This window comes from Anoplopoma fimbria, chromosome 5, assembly GCF_027596085.1.
Source record: "Anoplopoma fimbria isolate UVic2021 breed Golden Eagle Sablefish chromosome 5, Afim_UVic_2022, whole genome shotgun sequence".
In the NCBI taxonomy this organism is placed as follows: Eukaryota; Metazoa; Chordata; class Actinopteri; order Perciformes; family Anoplopomatidae; genus Anoplopoma; species Anoplopoma fimbria.
The window spans coordinates 5,724,787-5,747,382 of NC_072453.1; the positions used below are offsets into that span (position 1 = coordinate 5,724,787).

Genomic DNA, 22,596 nt, shown 5'->3' on the forward strand with positions numbered 1-22,596 from the left:
GCATGTATCAATCTTCTCATCTTACTCTCAGGCAAGAAAGCCAATAAGCATATTTCTCAAAATGAACTGTTCCCTTTACTCTGAAAAATGCTGTGTTGTTTCTAAGGTTAGTAATCGAGATCTTCAGTCGCATACCTTCTTTATTATTATATGAGAAATAAGTTAAAGACACAGTAACCATTTTAAAATGAAATGTGTTACTACAGTACAATTTTACTTTCTTTCATGCAGTTTGACCCCAAGCTGACAAGTGTTTGGCCAGGGGGCTCGCCACCTGCCTACGAGATGTATCCAATAACGCTGCCTCTGGCTCCTCATCACTGGATGACATCCACAGGACCTCTGCATCCAACCCCACCATCCTCATCCAGCACCCAAAACCACCCACAGCCACAGAGGCTACACCAGGCATCCACCAGTTAAACTCCATTTTAAGTGACAGCTAATGCTGACGCACCTTTCGTTGTATCTGTGTACTTTTAAGAATAGTATTGTCATTTATTTTATGCTGTGATTTTAACTTTAAAATAAATTACATTAATATTATTTGTAACAGTACAGCAATATTCTCAATTTTAATACATTTTATATGATCATCAAAACTACAGTGTAGTTAGCAGAATCATCAAAGCACCAAGTGTTTCTGGATGTTATACTATATACTCTTTATTACAATACAGTACTTACAAGTTTGAGGGAAAATAAAATAAATATTTAATGAGTTGCCAGTATTATTTTTCTCTAAATTCTAAGGAACATGTACAGTGATAAGAGTGTTTCCTTGGCTTTTGAACCATGTTAAGGCAAAAGTCAGTATGAATTTGAAGCCACTGATAAATATTTTACTTTTTGTACATCAAAAACAAACAAAAAACAGAACAACTTTCATTAATTGTCCAACCTGTAATTTTAAGTAATTTGCCTTCATCATACAATCTGTGCATACTTTAGGCTACTTCATCATTTTTTTTCTTCATTTTTTTGTTGTTGTTCTCAGTGCTACAAAGACAACTCCAACAGGATCAAGCAGGCAGTAGTTGGACACTGTGATCCATTCACTGGGTCTTCTCACTGTCAAACAAACCAGACACTTTTACCAGCACAGGAAAACAAATGTCAAATGTAATCGACATTTAAACGGAAACCAAACAAGTCGAGACTGCAAATCAACTCAAAATGTGCTAATGTGTATGTAGAGTAGGTGTATTGCACGTATATGTCTTTGTTTAAAATGATCTATTGCTGTTTGTTTTTCAAACTAGTGGCGACATAGTATAAAGCACACTTATGAACACATACAATCATATTGTAATGATCAAATGGTAAAATATTGAGTTTTTATCACAAACATTTGGTATCTTTCCTTCACAAATCTGTCCTACAATCCAATGTAAACATTACACTACATAAAGTAGGAAAAGCTAAAAAGTTCAATATCCTTCAACAAAAAAAAACCTCAATAGAGCGCTGTTATCTGCCAACAATTTCTTTACTCTAAGTCTATTTTCACGTTTATGATAACATACGTACACTCACTCACACTATTGCACTAAACCTCATAACCAATCTAAATCCCTCTGAACAAATATCAATTAAATTATCCCAATTCTGACAAATAAAGAACAACTTGACGTTAGGCTCAACAGAGGAACACTAAGTTTGTACAAAAACGCTCTACATGAGGCTGGTCATTTGCGCTGATTCATGACGCTTGGCGCTTCACTACAGAAATCCACCACCAATGACTGCATGGACACAGCCCCTCTGGAGCTACCAATTCGTCCTCTGACCTTCGACCTGTGGACCTGTGGACTTTGCTGGCGGGCTCTTTGTGACTTTCAGAAGACCCAGCTGACAGGAACCCACTGCTGCTCCGTTGACAGTTTGTCCAGTGCCAACCGTAGACTTCGGAACGCCGCTTCGAGGCCGTCGTTTATGATGAAGAGATCAAAGTAATGTCCATAGGCCCGCTTAATGCGCTCGCTCTCGTCCACCGTCCTCTTTAATTCAGAGTCCTGTAGGGAGCATCTCAGGGAGAGGCATGGGACAGCGAGACGATTAGGTAAAAATAAATACAATGAGCAGACAATTACTTGAATGGAAGAACCGAGTAAACAGTGACAGTGGTGGGCAACAGAAATCTATTTAGTTTAAATTTTCCTGTTTGCTATGCTGAATAAATCAAACACATTAAGTATTCCAATTACTAATCCATAATATTTCATGTGATGCATTTCAGTCTATCTTATTTAGGGTCCAACATGTAACTGTTTGGTTTATTCTAATGTTTGGACCACTGACTTTTAAAGTCGCATAAAAACATGGTTTTTAAAAGTATTCCTTTTTTTTTTCTTACATTTTTGTGATTAAATAAGCAACGATCAAAGTCAAAAGTTTTGAAAAAACAACCTTAGATAGCACAGACAGCAATCTCTGATGTGAAATAAACAAACTGTTTCCAAACTGAGTGTTTATGTAATGACCATATTTGTCAAAGTATAACATGAATGAAATAATGGCTTTTCAAGGCCTTTAAGAAAACCCACACTTACCGTTAACTGTTTTGTAACAACTCCTGACTCAATTGCTGTCTTATTCATAGCTTTGAGAACCTCAAAATCCGGGGCTTCAATGAAGACAACATAGGGCAGGAACTCTGACGTCCGCAGGACTTTAAGAGCCTTCAGAGAAAAACATTTACAACCACTGCATCACTGGACAGCAGGCAATGGGAATAGATGAAACACTATTATTAGGTTGAAAATGTGATTTAAATGCAACCGCAGCATCTTCAAGTCTATCAAGCTAATGTGTGCAAATACAATTACTTGAGTGTTTTCAGCTAATGCTGATCATTAAGAGATCCTTTTTGATAAACATTGCTGGTGTGCTTAGCCTGAAAGGACTTCACTAGCTGTACATAATTGGTTTGAATTACAATTTTATAAGAAGTTATTTACATTGGAAAACATAATAATTAATGTATAGAAGTTTAGATGGCAGAGGGACAGAATCTACCTGTGGGTTGACATCCAGGATGCAGATCTTTCCAGTTTCTATCACCTCATGTATAGAGTTGATCTTAGTGCCATACAGGTTCCCGTCATACTCGCCATGCTCCAAGAAACGGGCATTTTTGATGTCGCACTCCATGTCGCTGCGGTTCATGAAGGAGTACATCTGGCCGTCCCTCTCATCCACCTTTGGTTTTCTTGAGGTGACTGAAGGATAAAAAAAAAAAAAAAGAACAAAATAGATAATTGGACACTTAAATACAAGGGTGAAATCAAAAAAAGGAGAAAATATAACAATTAAAAAACATATATATATTTAAAAACACTTCAAAACTTCAACACCAAGGGATAAGATGACAAACTAAGATGCCAAAGAATGTAATTCATTTAAGTGAAAAACAGTAAATGAAAGCAGGCATGCAACAATACAACAAACACTGTAACAACAAAAAACATAAACGAAAGATGGATTTTGTGTCATTGTATGTATGTGTTTTAGTGTGATGATGAATGGCTGCACTCACAGGGGATGGTGGTTCCATACCGCTGGGGATCCGACACCAGCAGCTTGTTTTTCAGACTACGACGGCCGACCCCCTGCGCGCCAATCAGAACCAGCGTCTTCCTCCTGAAGGGTGGGACCTTGGCAACCTCTTCATATATCCGCAGCTCATGACGATCAAATTCTAGTAAGTAATTCTAGTCAGTAATTAGGGAGTACTTGTACATAATAAAAAAGATACTGTGATATTATACTTTGTGAGGTGACTTACCTGCATTCTTGGTAGTCAAATACATCATCTTTTTTTTTTTCTTACCACCCATCCCAGCACATAGAGGACCTGAGACAGACAACATAAAAAAAACAAAAAACCCAATTAAACTTACAACCTCTGCTGCCCACTTCAATAAAGTCAAAATGATTTACTATCAAGGTGAATGTCTGTGAATGCACTGCTGGGTCATAAATCCAAACTCTTTGGAGATTATAGAGAAACAATGCCACTAGATGGCACTGTGCGCCAATATTGATCAGTCTATGCAACCAGTCTGCTGCCAGAGAACACCTGTGACTAGGCGATCTGCTAACGGTCTGTTCAATATGGCAGATTATTCAGCCCGAGGGGGAAAATGTCTTATAAACGGAGACAAGAAAAGAAGCAAACATGAGATCAGTTGTTTATTTCCATGTCAGAATTCAACCCATCAAGCTGTGACAGCTAATTTTGTTAGCACCTTACAGCCGCAGTACTAATTAATGATGTATTTTTCTTAATGTATGAATTAGACTTTTTTTTTTTTTTTTTTTTTTATTCACATCATGCTCTCAGTTGGTATGATATGTGAAAGTGTGCTAGCAAACGGACGTGTCCTTCCATGGCTCCAAGGGCAGTACAGTAAGGCTGTCATCTTCCTCTCTTCCACAAATAAAGGGCAAGCTGCTGCCTGTGACTCACCACCTGTTTTGTTGCTACTGAGGACTCTGCACAGAGCAGATAAATCTAAAGGAGCAGAGCCTCTATTCACCCCGCATCTCATAAAGAGAAGATATGATTATTGATCAGGTTTGTATTTAAGGGGGGTCTTATCACCACTCCTCAATCAACTCTCCTTCTCAGGAGAGCTGTTTGTGAAGGTCAGACCCTGCAGCTTAATCACAAAAAGATTGGAATCTGGCTGCCTGAGTTGCAGGGATGCTCATTACCAGTTCTCTAGTGCTCACTGACAGAGTAACAGGCTGTAGAGGTGAGGGGAGGATGAGCGGCCGGCGCCAGAAGAAATGCTTGTATGATATGGAGAGGAACAGATGTTGTCTTTGTTGCCGGTGTGTTTGTGCGGCGAGGAGTCTGTGTCTAATCTGCATAATGAGAAGTGCTTCTCTGCTCTTCTGCACACTGCGGAGAGGTGTACCTGTGGTAGCGAGCTCCAGATCTCTCTTCACAAACGCTTTTCTTTTCTCCTCAAGCAGCTGGCTTGGAATTAGACCTGCACTGCCTCCCTCTATGTGACAGGCCTGGGAGGGCACACAAAGAATGAGGTAACAAGCTAACAAGCAGTTTTAGCTCGATCAATTGATGCACTAAAATGTTGAATATCTTGGGACTAACCTGCCACCAATTGAGGTCCTCCTGGTTGAAAATCTGCAGAATGTTTCCACTGTCGAAACTCAGCCCTGCTTCTTTACAGGGGATCAGGTTATCATGGGATGGGTCGTAGTCAAAGTGACACTTTACAAAGGCCTGAATGGATAGACATGTCGAAGAGAGGCACGGTGTCAGTAAAATTGCTGTAATGAAGGTCAAAACAGACTGATTGAAAAAATACACATTTAACTGAATAAACAGGCTGGGAATGATTATATGTGCTGCCTCTGTTGTGGTGTATGCACAGCCCATGATGTGTGGTAGAGGGATCGGGTGAGTAAGTGTCTGGCACTATGAAACAGCCAAACAGCCTTGAGCACTTAAAGTCTTCTCCATCTCTCAGCTCACTTTCCCCGACAACTCAAGGCTTCAGGATTCAGATCATAAACTCTCTATCCCAACCCCCACTGACAGGACAAGGAGTCTTAGAGACAGACAGACGGAGAGAGACACACAAACACACATACAGAAATAAAGAGAGAGAGGGAGCCAAAATCTGTAGCCATGGCAACCATCCCATCCCCCTTGCACTTGACGCCTTTTCCTGTACTGAACTGATGCATAAAAAAGGCTGCCAGCCCCTTATGTACTGTGTGTGTCTCGTTCCACCCCTGTAATGACACAATGGACAGACAGGCACACACTCACAGTCACTAACTGGCCAAAGGGAGCGGTCAGCTGAGTTTAGTCACCATGTGAATGCAAACCTCAAGGCGTGATACACACACAGCTGGATTACATTTAGAGGGAACTTTTGCAAACAACTCTTATCCTTCGCAACTCCTCATACAGTACAACATCCACCTACACAGCACTTTACTGTGTGAGCGTAGCCAAATCACTTTTTAATGCCTCTAACTGACAGCAGCTATGAAGTGTTCAAGTGAGCACTTTGATGTTCTGGGCTGATATCATAAAAAAAAGAAAAGGAAAGAGTTGTATGCTCTGGTTTCACAAAGCAAAGGTCCATAAACGATATACTGTAGAAATGTCTATTCACAGAAAAGCCTGCACTTTATGGAATGTTCGAAAGAGCCATGACTCAGAACGCACTCTTTTCAGTTAATAACCCCTAAGAAATGTGAGGGGGTTAAGTTCTCTTATATGAAAGCCATTTTAAAGGATTTCTGCCAGATTGGCTGCTGCCATCCGAAGGAAAATCAACTGTAAAGCTGCCGTCATATGTAAACCTGCAAATTCCACTTTTGGTATAGTTTGCATGTTATCATTTCCAAAAATGACAGTTCCTCTACACGCTGAGGGAATTGTCTGGCTAATATAAAGCCAAAAGCATAATGTAACAGGATGTTAATGTTAAAAGCAATAAAAGCATCAAAAACAGCCAAGCGTGGTCAGCTACGCTGTCGCTAACCAGTATTGTTGAAGTTCTCCTTGACGTAGTTGTGTTAAACAAAAACGTGATTGGACGGACCTGCTCAACATTGATTTGCAGCGCATAACGCCCATCACTGCAGCGCCAAATGTCGGGTGGACGTTTGTTGCTTCATGTCACTTCCATGAAAACAACTTGAAGCCTGTCTCGGTATGAATGTGTATACCAAACTTTATGGCAATGCATCTAGTTTTTAAGAGACATTTTTACTCAAAACCAGAAATGCAAACCTGGCTGATGCTAGAGGACTAGTAAGGATCACTAAAGTCAGTAGGTGACATCATCTGGGCATAGAGGATGGCTGTAAAAATGTCAGTGTAAGTAATCAGTTGTTGAGATATTTTAGTCCGGACAAAGTGGGAGTCTAACCAAATGTCCGACATTGCTAGCATGGCTAAAATATAAATTCTGGTAGAAAATCAACTTTTGACCTTTCACTATTTTTCTGAAATTTTAGAGATATAATCTTTTTACCCAACAATTTTACCCAATAAGACGCTTCAAATACATATGCATTTCCGTGCTAATAAACCTCACATAAATAAACCCTCTCTACATAATTTCCCAGCATTTTAGAATATGTTCCAGTATTTTGGTTTCTAGTGTAATTCATTAAGCATGGCTTCTTCAAGCTCGAGTGTTCCTCTTCTCTACTGCTGAGACCAGTCAGTCACAGAGCCTTATACCCAACACATCTCGATCTGCATGTACCGCATTCTCCGACGGGCTCCATCCTCCCATCCTGTTGGCATCACCAGGCAACATAAGTCGTTTATTTCCCCTCACTTTAAACTGGGTCACATTTTTAGTGTGAGTAGCCTCATATGGCTCTTAGAAAGCTAGTTTTCAGAAGCTAGTAAACCCAAGGAGAGCCACAACTAATCCATTATTTTGTTCAGCTGATAAAACACTCTTGAGTAATACAAATAATGGATATTCAACAAATTAAAATAATATTTCTGATTTGAACTTTATAACCACAGGAGGAAAGGAATGCATGAGAAAGGACAAGGACTCCAGTGTTATGAGAGGTCTGTGGATCACTCTTGTTTTTGCATACTTCAATTATTGACCCATTATGTATGAGCAGAAAATGACCCTACATTTTGATAAGTAACAAACCTGGACAGCAGCTGTTACAGCTAAATAGCCAAAGTCATCTACAAAGTCCTGCTATAGAAGATAGATATATGATTCTTGGCACAGCACACAAGGTTACAGGCAGCAGGAAGAGTGCCAGGGAGGACAGTGAGTGGTACTTACTTGACTGATGGAAATGACAGTATCCTTTCAAACTAATCAAACCTTTTGTGCAATATCTATTTCAGGAGGGGTGATCAGAAATGTATTTTACGTTGAAAGAGAATGAGACTCAATGTGTCACCAAGACATTTTAAACACAAGTTGTCATAATGCTGTAAACAAGCACAAACAGTAAATGAGCTATATGCATCCTTTGTCATGAACTGATTTTACACTTTTTTATTTATTTCTGTGTGTGTGTGTGTGTGTGTGTGTGTGTGTGTGTGTGTGTGTGTGTGTGTGTGTGTGTGTGTGTGTGTGTATATGTATATATATATATATATATATATATATATATATATATATATATATATATACATACATATACACATAATATACATATATATATAACATATTTATGCTTGCGATGATTGATTTGATGTGTATATCCCCCAGGCTGACCTGTCTTGGTGTGTGTGGCTCCTGGTAGCTGGGCAGGATCTTCAGCACCACGCTGCCGCTGGCCTCCTTCAGCATCTCCTGGAGCACTTTTGGGTCGTTGCCCACCTCCTGCCCGTTCACCTCCTTGATGATGTCACCCACGTGGAGCAGGCCTTGCTGGTCAATCATGCCGCCGTGGAGGATCCTGGCTATCACTAGCTCGCCATTCTCCACTCGAAACGTCACTCCCTACACACGCATGCACGCACGCACACACAGTCAAAATACAATAATCAGTTGTTAAGTGGGTTACCTTCATCAGAAAAAACTAAATCTATTTCAGACCAACACAAATTTGAACTCTTCAGAACAATAACAGTATAATTCTAGTCAATTAATTAACAGTTCTTGCAATGAGTAGGGAAAGCTACCGCAGGAATATCTTAAGCTGCAATTATTGTAATGGCCACCAGATGCTGCCTGCAAAAAACTATTGCAACTTTTCCATTAAGAAGAAATTTAGGCAAAAAAAAAAGATACGTTTCAGGATGTTTGCTTTTTTGCAGTTAAATTACTGTCAGTCAGTGCTTCTTATTTGTCCCAATCAGTTTCCACTTATGGAGAGTTGGTGCTACAAGTGAGACAATATAGCAGGTGGCGAAGCTATCGCTGGTATTATTCAACAATATGTCAAAATAAATTTCCCCTTTGTGCTGCAAGGCAGTTTAAATGTGACCTGTTTCTCTTTTTAACAATGCTACAAAAAAAAATCTCATTATACTGAGTGCATGTGCCGCTTCCAAAACACTAATCATGCCATTAATCAAGGCGGTTTTATCCGTTCACAGTTTACAGGAAGGCTCTATCCTGCCTTACTGATTACAGTGGGTCGCTCATTAACTGAGTAGACTTACCAGGTGCTCGCCAGACACCTTTCGGATGCCCACCATCCTGACGGCGTCTGGGGGAACAGGCTGGTTGTTGAGGGCTGCGTCCATGAAGGAACAGGGGCTGGGGGGCGGTGTCTCGTAGTTTTTGGACGCCACAGAGTCATGGGTCTCCAGGAGGGACTGTGAGCAGAGCATCAGTGGACACAAACACTGATGATGGCACTGATGATGGAACTTTTTTTCCACTTGTAAGATGATAACAGGATCACGCTATACTGTCGAACCAGGTGTCCTTTCTCTGGTCTGTGCAGAGTAACCGTCAGTCACTGCATGGACTGAAACTAATACTTAAGCTCCAAATCAATCTTATCCATGCTAGCACAACACGCATCATTAAGCAGGAGCATCACTTTGAAAAGAAATCAATGAGTGACTGTTAATTAAAGCTACAGTTTGCTGTGAGGTGTAAGACCTGAAAGTGAGGCTCCTTCAGGATGCGGACCAGCTCGTCCACTGCCTGGCTCCTGTTTGTGAGCGGGTTGAGCTCCTTGAGGATGTCCTGGACCAGCTCCACGTTGTTCTCCCTCACAGCCTCCAGCTTGGGCTCCTCAAACTGCTCATGGGCCTGGGAGTTAATGAACATAAAACAGATGTTACTTCAGGTTCATTCTCCCAGCACAAGTGCCAGGATTTCCTGATTCCATGATTTGCTGCTACCAGTCTTTCAGAAAAGGAATCTATGACATTTAGTTCCTTTATTTCACCTTCTTCGTGAGCAGTTAATGCACTTTACTGAGTTATAACAACATGTTTTCTGACTTCTGCAGGATTTTTTTCGGTTAACACGGAAAAAGGGCACGATAACAAATGACCAACAGCAACCTGAAGCCAACCCCTGCTGAGAGCAACACACAGACTGCACTCATAAATTCACAATGAAAGTTACAAAAACCAAGAAAGCTAAGCACAAACTTGGGTCAAATCTTGCACCCGGCAGGTTTTTCTCGGTTTGTTGCTGTGAAACATCAATATTTCAGGGAACATTCATTTTTCACTTTCTCCTTCTCTGCTGCCATGGACGCAGGGGGCTGTGGTTATTGGATATGGTTTCCACATCTCTGGTGCTGGGTCACAGATACAAAATGCATCAGATGAGAAAGGATAAAGTCATTCATTTTTTATCATGGGCCTGCATTTTGGTTTGGGATATTTCTGTTATGTTGTACACTGTATTGTTTTGCAAAATGTCCTGAGATATCTGTACTGAAATATGATAAAAAATGAACCAACAAAAACAGAAACAAATTTTCTGTTTAAACCCTTAACGTATCAACAGTAATTTACAGTTGCACTTCTTGCGGCTGCACTCCAAGCAATCTTGTATTTGAAGATACACAGTGTCAAGGCGTTCCCTCAGAGGATTTGTCTGTTGGGACTGATGACTACTCTGGCAGCCACGTTGTTTGTTTGCTGAGGAAAAGAGGAAGGATCCCTGCCGAGAGACAGGATATGGTGCACGGATGCACACAAACAGATGTTCTCTATTGCCTGCATGTACACAGCCTCATCATATGCACTTTACTACACACGCACAAGCACAGCACACATATCCGCACAGACAAAGTTATTTGCACATCGGCTTAAACACAGTGATTCAGTGAGGCGGCAGAAGGATTTTGTTCATTTGTTATTTTGGCAGAATTCTTCTTAACCTGATGGAGCGAGCCGTCAGTGTCTGGCACTTACACCTTTTCGACAGCCATGGACACAATTTCTGAGGCATGCGTCTGTTTTGACAACACTTTAAATTAGTTGGTCAGATTTGAAAAGATAAAAAATATTATTTATGTCTAAAATGACTAAGATAAGCATGTTTTGCTTATGTCCTGTTACGTTTTTACTATATCAGCCTTTCAAGTTGTTGATATAAACTCTTTCATTGACACTAGTACCCTCAAAAGTACTGAAAATTTAGGCTTTTTAAAATTCAGATTTCATTATAATTTCAAGACACTACTAATCGTCCTTGTACGTACCGAGACATCTCAGCTATAAAGGCTAATGAGCACTGCTGTTCTAAAGACAAAAAGGATATGACAAAGCAGTGTTATAATTGTATTCTGCATCTCCATTACATATATCTGATGGATTTCTGGTTTGGGTAGCCAGTCTTCTCTTCTCCAATTTAAAAATGTAGCACATCTCACCACTAATGCTCAGTGGCTGGTGCTGTAATTAGATCAAACTTGTTCCCAATGGTTATCAATGGTGGCTGATAAAGAAAATATTACTTAGAATTACTTAAGGGAAGACTTTTGTCTTTTTTTTAAACTTCTGACAAAGAAAACAACATATTCATCATCTTGGATATAAAAACTTGAATTCATCAGCAAAAAAAAAACCAGTGCATAATTCAATACACTGAGGGGTTTTGCCGCTACAGCCTTACTTGGTCCGGTATGACCAGTAGCTTATGATGACTAATGTTTAATAATGTTAGATATGGCTGTGTAACTGTATGACTCTTCTGTACTGTATTGTTTTAGCATGATGAGACATTATCTTGTTATTTACTTATTGCCACAGTCGGTATCACTAATTCCACTTAAAATAATGGAACTTGAATAGACAGTCTCTCACGTTGCCTTTGACTGCATCCAATTCATTATGATTTTCTTTTAAAGCAGAATGTTACTCCATGGTGAGCGCTGAGTGCTACATTAGAAAAGGTAGACTACAGCATGTGAAGACAAGCTTTTAGTCATGAATTCTGTTTCCGTTCTTACAGAATTGTCAAGATTTGACCACTTGTCAGATAATAACTCAAATAGTTTTGCACAAACTGGTTTGTATATAAGCAGAATTCAATGTTTTGGAGGCCGCATGGTACTATTTAACAAAGACCTTGGAGTGTAATTTACAGTCTGAACAGGGGAATGTGATAGCTTGGAAGTTCAGTTAAAAAACACAAAACTGAATGTCTAAATACAGATCATTAAGCTGTCCTAAAGGTCTCAATAGTCCTGATTGCTCCGTCAGATAAAGAGCCAAGCATTTAGTCAGTGCCACAGTCATAGCTGATAATATTCAAGCAGTGTAGAAGCCCTCTTGCATGATAATAGCGCCTGTTGTCAGTATCGTATCATTGCTGGCCGAATCATCCTTCAGATTCATTATAGAATTTCAGGTTTGGCTGATTGCATCATTCTGTAGTGAGGGTGGTGCAATCAGCACAATTCACTGAAGTCACCATGCCATATGCACACAAACATGGTCCCTTGCTCTGAACCCTGTTATCATGTTCTTTACACTTTCAGCACATTAAGTGATAGCTTGTTAAGCGTTGATAGATCCACCATGGGGTCATCTTGGAATTCATTTTCACATCCTTGAGGAAGGCGTCTTAACTCATAGCTTGCATCAGCAGACTAATATTTTATGGTAATGCTCTTCAATAAAATGTCTCTGAGAACCCTCTCAGACATCCAGTACAAATACCAGTGTTGTGCTATTAAGGCATGCACACATACAGGAAATTAATCTTAGCCTTTAGTGAAAATAAACCAAAAACAAAAAGGGACATAGAGAGAAATCAGGGTAAAGAGGAGCAGAAGAGACTTTGCTTTCAGCAGTACAGGAGTCTTTTGGTGCAGTGTCACCTACTGCTCCCTGTGGATAGTCCATCGCCAAATTTCCTGTACAGAAATGCCTCTGAATTACTGAATGAGACTGCACAATGTTTTACCTCTGGCTCTTGTCTGAGTCTCTGAGATGTGGCCCAGCAGACCAATTCATCTCCCTGGTCAGAGAGGCCTCATGGCCACAAACGGCTTCCACCTAAGTGCAACTCAGCTAACACTGACTGTGCAATGTTGAAATGATAAATGTTGTAACCCATACTAATGACTGTTGACAGCATAAAGGAAAGGGACAGAATTAATTTCAGTACACGATGTGAACTGCATCTCGACTTTATCCTTGCCTACTTTTGAAGTGAACAGAAGTGTACTCTTTCCTTCTCTTCCTGTTGCTTTTTCAAGAAACCAAACTTTAAAAGTTATGTAAAAAATTGTGCTCTTGGCAAGAAGAGGAAGAGGAAGACTTTGACACCAGAGAAAGACGTAGACTCTCTGCCACTGCTAAGCTCTTTCACTCTTCTCCCTTCACTTAAAAAGCTGTTCTCCATAACAACCTCATCTCTCTCCTCCATGTGTATATGAAGAACCAGTTGGAATTGGTTTCATGAGGAAAACTAAGTAAATTCATTTCCAAACCTGCTCCTACGCAGACAGTGATTTTTAGTGGTGTTTCAGTGTAAGAAAAAGAGCATGCATTGTGCTTGGTTAATCTTACGTATTCAACATAATCAAACCTTTGGTTCAGGTACACTCACTGCTCATGAAACTGCAAAAACTGAAATTCTTGAAAAATAGCAGGTTGAAAAAAAAATGGTTTGGGGATAGTTTGCTGTAAACGGATGATTTGCTATCAATCATGAAACTATGAACTCTGTTTTGGATCAAATCACTATGAGGACCAAAGGTTGAGTGTAATTCAGCAAAGCCATCTGATTTACAAGCTAGTCTAAATTAGAAATTAAATTTTAAGGATTTCAGGTCAAAGTCCATTAGTTGTGTTGAGACCTGAAACAACAGCTTATTGTAGTTTCCTAAATCTAAATAAAATAATAATCATTTGTGTTAGATATTGCAAACATCTCTGTTTTGTCTCTTGGAACACCATCGCAACATAGCTCTATTTAACTATAAATAAATATACTATAAATGTTTCGTCCATCATCATATATTTGAATGCAAAAACTATATCATTAACACCTTAAGTGTTTTGTGTCTTTGTTCACAAACATTTGAAACTTTCAGAATCAAAGAGAGACAGATGGTGGATACTCTTTGAAAGGTATTAATGGTGTGAATATATTCTTAAATCATATTTGGGTTTACTGTTTACCTGTGTTAATATTACAATGAAACAATAAGACAATTGCCAGCCACGTCTGAGTGCTCTTGGAATAACTTCCACCCAGGACCAGCTTTAATCCAATGTCTGGGCAACTGCCCAGGATAAATCTGTGCAAATGCAACATTGATTTGGAAATGAATCTTGTTCATTCTGATAAACATGCTGTGGACAAAAAAAAACAAGGCATATGTATATCAAGTATGTCTAGCACGGCAGCCCTTTCAATAAATTTTGAGTGCTGTAATACAAGTGCTTTAGTAGTGTGCATTTGAGTATTACTGTGTTGAACTACAAGGTGCTGTTGACTCTATATATTTCCCTTTGCCACTATACAGGATGATGTACAACTACTAGTGGGAGATTGTTGCCATATTGATTTAAATCTGTGGTCCCATTAACCTTGTCCTTTTCTTTGTTTTGCAAGAAGCATTTCACACAAAATCTTATGGATAGTGTGTAAGTGTTTCATTTTCAATTCTACATCATTATGAACCAAAGAAAACTATTCAACTTAAGCATTCAAACAGGTTTTTGGAATAAATATAAAAGTGTAAAACCTAATGGCTGCCATTCATTCCTGGATTCTACATTGATCACAGAGGCTGCTGCTCCACCTGCACCTGTCAACATGTCAATTGTGTCAAGGGTAACTGTGCTGCTCACCTACTGCTATTTCAATCTTTTGCTCTGATTGGCAATAGAAATGTTTAGTTGCCTTGTTAAAATGACTGACAGCTGGGCAGCAGTAGAAATGTTAACAGTCCTTTAAAAAGCCAGATGTCTTCTCTGTGTTGTTCAGCTAAATATTATTATATGCCAAATGCTAAAAATATTTTTGCATCCTTTGCCCTCTTCGGGTTTGAACTTGAAAATCATAACCCTATTGATGTGAGCTTCTATCCGAACATACCGTTTCACGACATCAAACCGCTGAGAAAAGTTATAAAATGACTCAAAGCCTCTGAAATCAGTGTTGCAAGGTAAAAATGGGGCCAGTGACAGGAATAAGCAGCAAAGAAGGGAGTTGCTATTTGGCTATTTACATGGGTTTTCATCTGAATTTAGCTGCCTGTGCAGAATGACAGAGAGTGAAAATAAAATTTCTCTTATGAGAAAACAATGAAGCAAGACCATTAACATGGTAATGTGATTGTCCTTGATGAATCCAAGTTGTCTTTTGAGGGTAATTACTGCAAGCAGAAATTTGAATTTTAAATGATGTAAAAACTTATAACGCATGCAAATCTCTGTGAAAACATAATGATTTGTTATGAATCATGTGTCAGCGAAAATGCAGGCAAAGACACATGCAAATGATGATGTTGAAATCAAATTCTAATGTTAAACTGCACTGCCATTTAACGAAATTCATTTAAATTGTAAATTTGCATGCATAAAATATCCTTAACTTTGCAGCTGACACACTGGCATCCAACATAATACAACTAGCCTGTGTAGTTGGGATGTAATTGTGATATAGTTTAAGTCCTTTGTCATTGACTCATCCATTAGTCTGTCCTTCCCCGGACACAGTCCCATTCAAAGCTCTGAATGTCTTTTACTGCATGGAACACCCACGTACACACATTTCCACATATGTTTACAGTATAGAGTTGTTCTCACCACTGGGCTCTCCATGATGCCCTTGAGGAAGATAAGGTCCAGGTCATTGGCAGTCGTGGAGCTTGTGCTGTCACTCAGTGTGTCCAGGGCCTGATGCATGGCTGCACACACGAACACACACACACACACACACACAAACAGAAAAAAAAGAAGACATTCTTCAGTTACCCATGGGAAATAGACTGAATAGATCACCCCAATGAAAAAGAGATAGAGAAAGTGAGGCAGCACATTTACAGTAGTCCACACTACGTGGCTGAACGAGGAGGAGGCTGCGGGGAAAGTAAGCAGGAGGGGGGAGGGATGGGAGCTGCATCACTCCCTTTTCCCAGGCAATTTCACCTCTGTCAGTCACCCCGACTCTTATGTCTGTCAGAAACGACAGTATCTTTTTCACACAACTCCCAACTTCCTCCCTCCTATGCAGACACACACACACACACACACACACACACACACACACACACACACACAAAGTGTTCTCTTGCTCACACACACACACACACACACACACACACAAAAAATGTTGGGAAAATAAATATGGACACACACACACACACACACACACACACACACACACACACACACACACACACACACACACACACACACACACACACACACACATTTTGTTTATCATTTTGGAAATTCTATTTGAATAAATGATATTTTTGAAAGCAACACAATTGCAACAACAACAAAGTTGCTGTGAAAATAAACCCTTTTTTTGCCTGTTTGCGTATGATTTATTCAGTCTTTATCAGTTTGTTTGTCTGTACTAAACTAAAGTCTCTTGTTTAAGAAGCCGGATAAGATTGGATTCTTATATGGCCAAAGTCAATTGATGATAGGCCGATAAAGGAAATACATGCACGCATATGTAGCCTTTTTTAAAGATGTTAAATCAAAGCTCGAAACCACAGACATCAATCAATAAGTTGACCGATCACGCAACGATGCAATGTGTTGTCAACAATTTTCTGATGGTCAAGGAAGGTTCAGTCTAGCGTCAAAGCGTATCCACAGACTTGGAATATGACGCAACAGCAGGCCTTAATCACAGCGGACATGACTGTCAGAGGAGTGGGTATTTCTATTCACAGGGATCATTTGTCTGCTGTAACTTACTCTGAATGTCTTTGTTTGCAAAGCTAAATATACAACCCTTTTTTCCCCACAATGCAAGCAGATTGGTGATCCACCACAGATCCTGCACGACCAAATTCATAGGTCTCATGTATATATCATATATAAGTGATATAAAGCATATTGATTTATTTTACTGGAAACTGATGGCAAAAATAAAATCTGTCTATACTAAGTACTATTTTATATTATGAAGTGTACCCACTATTCTAAATGCGACATTTCCAGTAACTCTGGAAATGTTGCATATAGTATAGTGGGTATGTTCCAGAATGAAATGAATGTCTGTGATCTTCCTATTGAGCTGAATTATAGGAGGGAACTAGAAAGCTGGCATATTTAAAAAGAATGAATCTGTGTACGACTACAGGAAATAATGAGATCGATGGTCGGGTCCAGGTTAATTTATACAGATGCATTTAAAGAGACAAATGGCACAAAAGCCAATAAATAACAAGTCTATGGCCAGGCTAGGGGCTCTGTGAGGCTATACTGAAGAACAGCACTGCTTTGAGCCAAATGCTACTTTTGGCATGGCAACCTGCTCACAATGACCATGTTTAGAGGGTTTAATGTTTCTCACTTTCAACATCTTAGTTCAGCGAGTTATAATTCTAACATTTGCTTATTAGCACAAAAAATGGGATATTTCTTAATTTTACAAGTATTTATACATAAACCAAAGTGACAATTTATCCTGAGCATGAATGCCGGAACCAAATTTCAATCCATCAAACAGTTGTTAAGACTAAAAACAACAAACGTCCACCTTCTGTCGGACCTAGATTAAAAGTCATCCAATCACAATCACTCTGGGTAGCATGCCTGTCTGAACCATGCAGTCTATTGTCTGTACATCGTTTCATGGCAATCCAACCAACAGCTTGAGATTTTTCAAGCTGGCCTCTGGCCTCCATCGCACCATGCCCGTGATTTAAGTTTCCAATGATTCACAGAATACCACTTAATGGAAGAATTTGCATTTGTCTTGTGAAAAATGAGATTTGTGACAATTTACGAGTCATGAATAGGTCTCTCTAGCCCTGTGCTTTTATTCAGCAGCGTCATTGATGTGCAGCCTGCAGCTGCTCTATTGACAATAAACAACAAAATTACATTGTGGACTCAAAACTATCAACTCAAACAGAAAATGTTCTCTAATCCCCTTATAATTATCCTTTTTAATGCCCAAATGGAGTGAAGACACAGGAAGAAAAATTGCTAAGAAATGTTTATTATTGCTGTACAATTGAACAATATGAACAGTGAGCGTTTCAGTGGCACTCACTGTTAACACACAACACAACAGTTGTGTTTCTGTGTGCAGCTCAGGTCTGTCACGAAGCTGGCAAATGATTTATGTTTCTCTTGTTCAGCAGAACAGTGGGAGTTGTTTTTTGTAAAGATGCTTAAAGAAGAGTGATGAGGTACTAGATATTTTGAAATTGAGCAGAAAACTATTTTTGGTTTTCTTCTGAGTTCTATTGTTTGTTGTTTTAAAAGTATTTTTAAGTGCACATTTGGTGTATATCCATGTACAAACAGTCATAAGAACAATTGTCCTCATCCTCACTTTCACTCAGATTAACAGACAGAAAGCGATGAAAGACAACACAAGTCTTCCGCAGTGAAGTCTTGCTTTTCTTCTATTTTCTCACAAATGCCAGCTCTGCCAGATTTGCGCCTGGCAGAAAATATCAGACCATCAGGCTCGGTTTACTGGTCCTACATAATTCTCTTTAATTACCACTACTGTACGCCGGCATTGTTGCCACGTCATCATTTTTCCCGATGTTAGATTGTCTCTGCTTCGAGTCGACGCGTGCGTACTGTAGAGTTATGTTTTTTTTTACATTTTCTCATTGTTTCACAACTTCCACTACTTTCTCTCACATGCCCATGCTGTCTCACTACATTTACACGTCACTGATCATGTTCTCCTCTACACTTTAACTCCAGGCCCAATCAGACGTTACTATTCTGATCAAATGGACTGGTTCTCTACTGCTCGTCAAGGATGTTGAACAAAAATGTTGACTTCGCATTACATATTGCGCGATGGTGCCATTGCTGGAACGTCACAGAGGAGTCAAAAAGAAGGTGTTGAAGCAACCGGAGAATAATAGCCATTTTCCTAGTGCTGAGTACGCCTGGGATCTTTCTATTATTCATAGAGATCATTAAAAATCCAACTTGTCCTCCTTCTCTGGTCTCTTTGGCTTTCTTCTCTCTATATAGATAAATAGGGTTCATCTCTTATTTTCACTGGCAGGCATCAAAGCTTAAACAACATAGGATTGGTCAACAGGTCCAAAGTTCAGATAGGATGAGGTCTGAATGTCAGACTAAGATACTGTATCCAATTCCTTTTTTTTCTAAACAGCAACTTTCTTTTGAAAATAAGTATTTCATCTTGCATAATGCTTCTGTCAAAACCATCCTCCCTTGCATAAACTTGTTTAAGCTTCATATAAAACTGCACAGCCAGGACCAAACAGCATTTTTTTTAAATCACCAACATTATTGATCTTTCCTCTGCTCATGTGTCAATCCAGCATCAAAATTGCATGTTGACATTTGCGTAATAATATACCTGCGGGGGTCTTATGTGAAGAAAGTAAGGCCCAGGTGTGCAAACAAACTGAACCAGCTACATGTCAGTCATGTGCTCTTCCAGGGAACGGTTGTCATATTTAAAGCTCTTCTCATGCTTGAGAATGTCTTGTCTTTATTGGGTTAACTTAATAAAGATGGGTCCCAATAGAACAGATAGATAACCATGAAAAAAATCAAAAGTTCCCAAGAGACTGAGGTGGTGTATACAATAGTTAAAAACTGGAGGAGAAAACTGCCATTTAAGCTTTAGAGAAAACAATTAAAAAACAAAGTGAATTGCAAATTTACAATAATAACACATTGTGGAGGTCTTCATCTTAGCAGAATAAGAGCTCACTCTCCATGGTCACAAAGAACCATGAATAAAAGGTGCTTTTGTCTCTTAAAGTCTCATCTGAGAACAACTTCAACTCCAGTGAGGGTTAACATTAAACTCAATGTCATGGAGGCAGCCAAACAATCTGGGTTGTTATTGTTTGTGGATAGAGCACAGCGGGGGGAACATGAACCTCTTAGCCAGCACTTAGTGAAGGTTGTTCTGTTGCTATGGAGTGGAGGTTAGGGAAACAGAGAGAGGTAGGAGAGGACAGCTGAGGGAGGGTGGAACATGGAGGAAGAGATGTGGGAGATGCGGCTGTGTTTCTGTTTCTCCATGCTGAATCCTCATGGGGAAGTAAAAACAGAGGAGTAACGTGTGAAGCTGACTCTTTCTACTTTCTGCCAATGAAAGCAGTCGGGTCTGTTGAAAGTCATTGATGTATACAAACTGTCTTTCAATGCAAATACAGTAAATGCGTTACCCAGACCCATCGTGGTAACTGAAAGAAGCACTATTACCGTATTTTCCGCACTATAGGGCGCACTGGATTATAAGGCGCACTGTCAATGAATGGTCTATTTTCGATCTTTTTTCATATATAAGGCGCACCGGACTATAAGGCGCATTAAGCGAAACAAAACAGTCAGTCAGTCAAACTTTATTAAACGTGTTCACAATAACTCTCAACATTGTTCAAACGTTAATGAGCGTATTCACAATAACTCCCAACCCTGTTCAGTTGTAACACGTAAAAAAAACCAGTATGAAACCGCTAAATCATGTTCAATAACCCACTGTTCAATTTTGTCCTCTAACTGTGGCCATCTCGCTTTGTTCCCTCGGAAACTCTGTCTTTACTTGGCGCTGGTCATCTTCTTGCTTCCTCCAATTCCGTACCATTGATTCATTAACGCAGCTGCTCTATTCCCATGTTCTACTGCGTGACTGACAGCCTTGAGTTTGAAGTCCGCGTCGTCAGCGTGTCTCTTGACAGGAGCCATGTTGGGTCCTTATACACACACACTGTAATATTATGGTGAAGCACAGTATGTATTACTCCGCGACGCTCCTGACTACGGTAGCCGTAATGCTGCTGCGGTGCGGCTTTGTAGTTTACCAAAGTCGTACTAAAACATTTTGACAGAGCGCCGTGTACCACACAAAATCGCTTCGAGGTCAGTAAGCACAACCAGAATGAATCCATATATAAGGCGCTCCGGATTATAAGGCGCACTGTCGTTTTTTGAGAAAATTAAAGGCTTTTAAGTGCGCCTTATAGTGCGGAAAATACGGTACATACAGTATTAACAGGTAATGGGCAGACCGTAAACTAGCACAGGTAGTGTACTCTGTGTTTGGTTTCCAGCAACTCCAGAGGGACTCTAGCTGCTAGTTGCTATCTATGTCTGTCTGCTGTTTGGTGCTGAGCAGGTAATGTACGTTGGTTATTAGAGCTTCTTCGCTTAGAACAGCTCCCTGTTGCTGCAACAACAACATTATGTGAGTGGTGGGAAGGAACCAAAACAGTGAGGTTGTGGGCCAGACAACTAAATGAGCCGAAACACGCTACAAAGCTCTGGTGCTGCAGATTCAGGTAAGAATTCTTTGAAGGTTCATCACAAGGTTTTCATTGCCACATTATTTTCACATTGTCATTTGATACAACATATCGATTATAGTCACTTTAATATCAATGCTTTGCAATATTCTTAAGCGTAAAACACTGTGGGCGCTTTCATATCAGAGACCCAGGGATAGATCAGATATGTGTGGATGTGGATCTTGTGTAATCTGGTACAGTATGCATCAGGTGTGAAAGCCAACTCTGCCAAAACGGGGAAGTAGGCCGCTATTTAAAATGCTGTCTTGACCATCAGCTGTCCTGTTCAAACAAGGCCTCTCTTTAAATGCTGTCTTGAAATTTGAGCAGCCTAAAACATTAAAATAGCAACTGGGCAATACATACAGAAATTTTGAGATTTATGGGATAATGCCATAGTATTTACATGTGTGGGGGAACAAAAGAACAACAAAACAATGCCGTGGCAGAAAGTGAGGGATGCTGTGCGCAATCACCATATATCATCTCAACCATCCAATCGAAGAACATGGGACCGGTTAGTTCAACAATGACCCTGCCCAAAATGCACAGTATTAAACAATATCATTGAAGACTACTAATGCTTGGTTCTGCAATTATTTAATGCCTTTTGATGTTGTCTTTTTCTACAACTGGTGTCTACGATCAGCTGTGGTGCACTACACAGCTGACCATGAGCGTTATTGCAGCCTTCTCCTCGAGGAGGTGTGGTACGGGGTTGGGAAGATTTGGTGGTAAGTGAGTCTGTTTAACCGAAACAGTAAAAACGGTTTTATACTTTGATTTCTTTCTATGATTCTCAAAACACAATTAGCTCAACTATTCATCAAAAAACTCTTTCTGGAGGTCCTAAATTAGAAGGCTTTTTACAGCCCCATGAAGAACAATGTATTCAGAAGTACCTAATATGTATCATCGTGTTTCTAATACAAAACATCCTTCAGTCTGGAAAATGGACTAAAAATGTATTGTTTAGCCAGAATTACACTGAGAAGAAAATTGAAAGTCAGACGTTGCGGCAATGACCTGCTAGTCATTAATCAGGGTATTTTCAATTGGTATGGTCAATGTTAAGCTTTTCAGTGTGCAGAGCGACTCCCCAGTAATAACACCTGCTTTGTCCTGTGAAAACACAGACAGATTTCTGAGCAGCTTTCTCCTCAAAAACTCATTGATATTCTCAGGTTT

The 22,596-nt window shown here is 39.7% G+C and overlaps 1 protein-coding gene across 1 annotated transcript in view; it reads right to left on the reverse strand.

The window, feature by feature from the left end:
• Positions 1-701: 701 nt before the first annotated feature.
• Positions 702-22,596, reverse strand: part of mpp2b (MAGUK p55 scaffold protein 2b) — a 40,036-nt gene continuing 18,141 nt past the window's right edge. The window contains exons 3-13 of the mRNA XM_054598414.1: positions 15,728-15,828; positions 9,597-9,749; positions 9,149-9,304; positions 8,256-8,483; positions 5,123-5,254; positions 4,926-5,028; positions 3,788-3,856; positions 3,539-3,700; positions 3,019-3,221; positions 2,553-2,681; positions 702-2,015 (exon numbers count right to left, since the gene is read on the reverse strand). Of these exons, the coding sequence (XP_054454389.1) occupies positions 1,839-2,015; positions 2,553-2,681; positions 3,019-3,221; positions 3,539-3,700; positions 3,788-3,856; positions 4,926-5,028; positions 5,123-5,254; positions 8,256-8,483; positions 9,149-9,304; positions 9,597-9,749; positions 15,728-15,828 (1,613 nt within the window). The 3' untranslated portion in view covers positions 702-1,838. The remainder of the gene's footprint in view (positions 2,016-2,552; positions 2,682-3,018; positions 3,222-3,538; positions 3,701-3,787; positions 3,857-4,925; positions 5,029-5,122; positions 5,255-8,255; positions 8,484-9,148; positions 9,305-9,596; positions 9,750-15,727; positions 15,829-22,596) is intronic.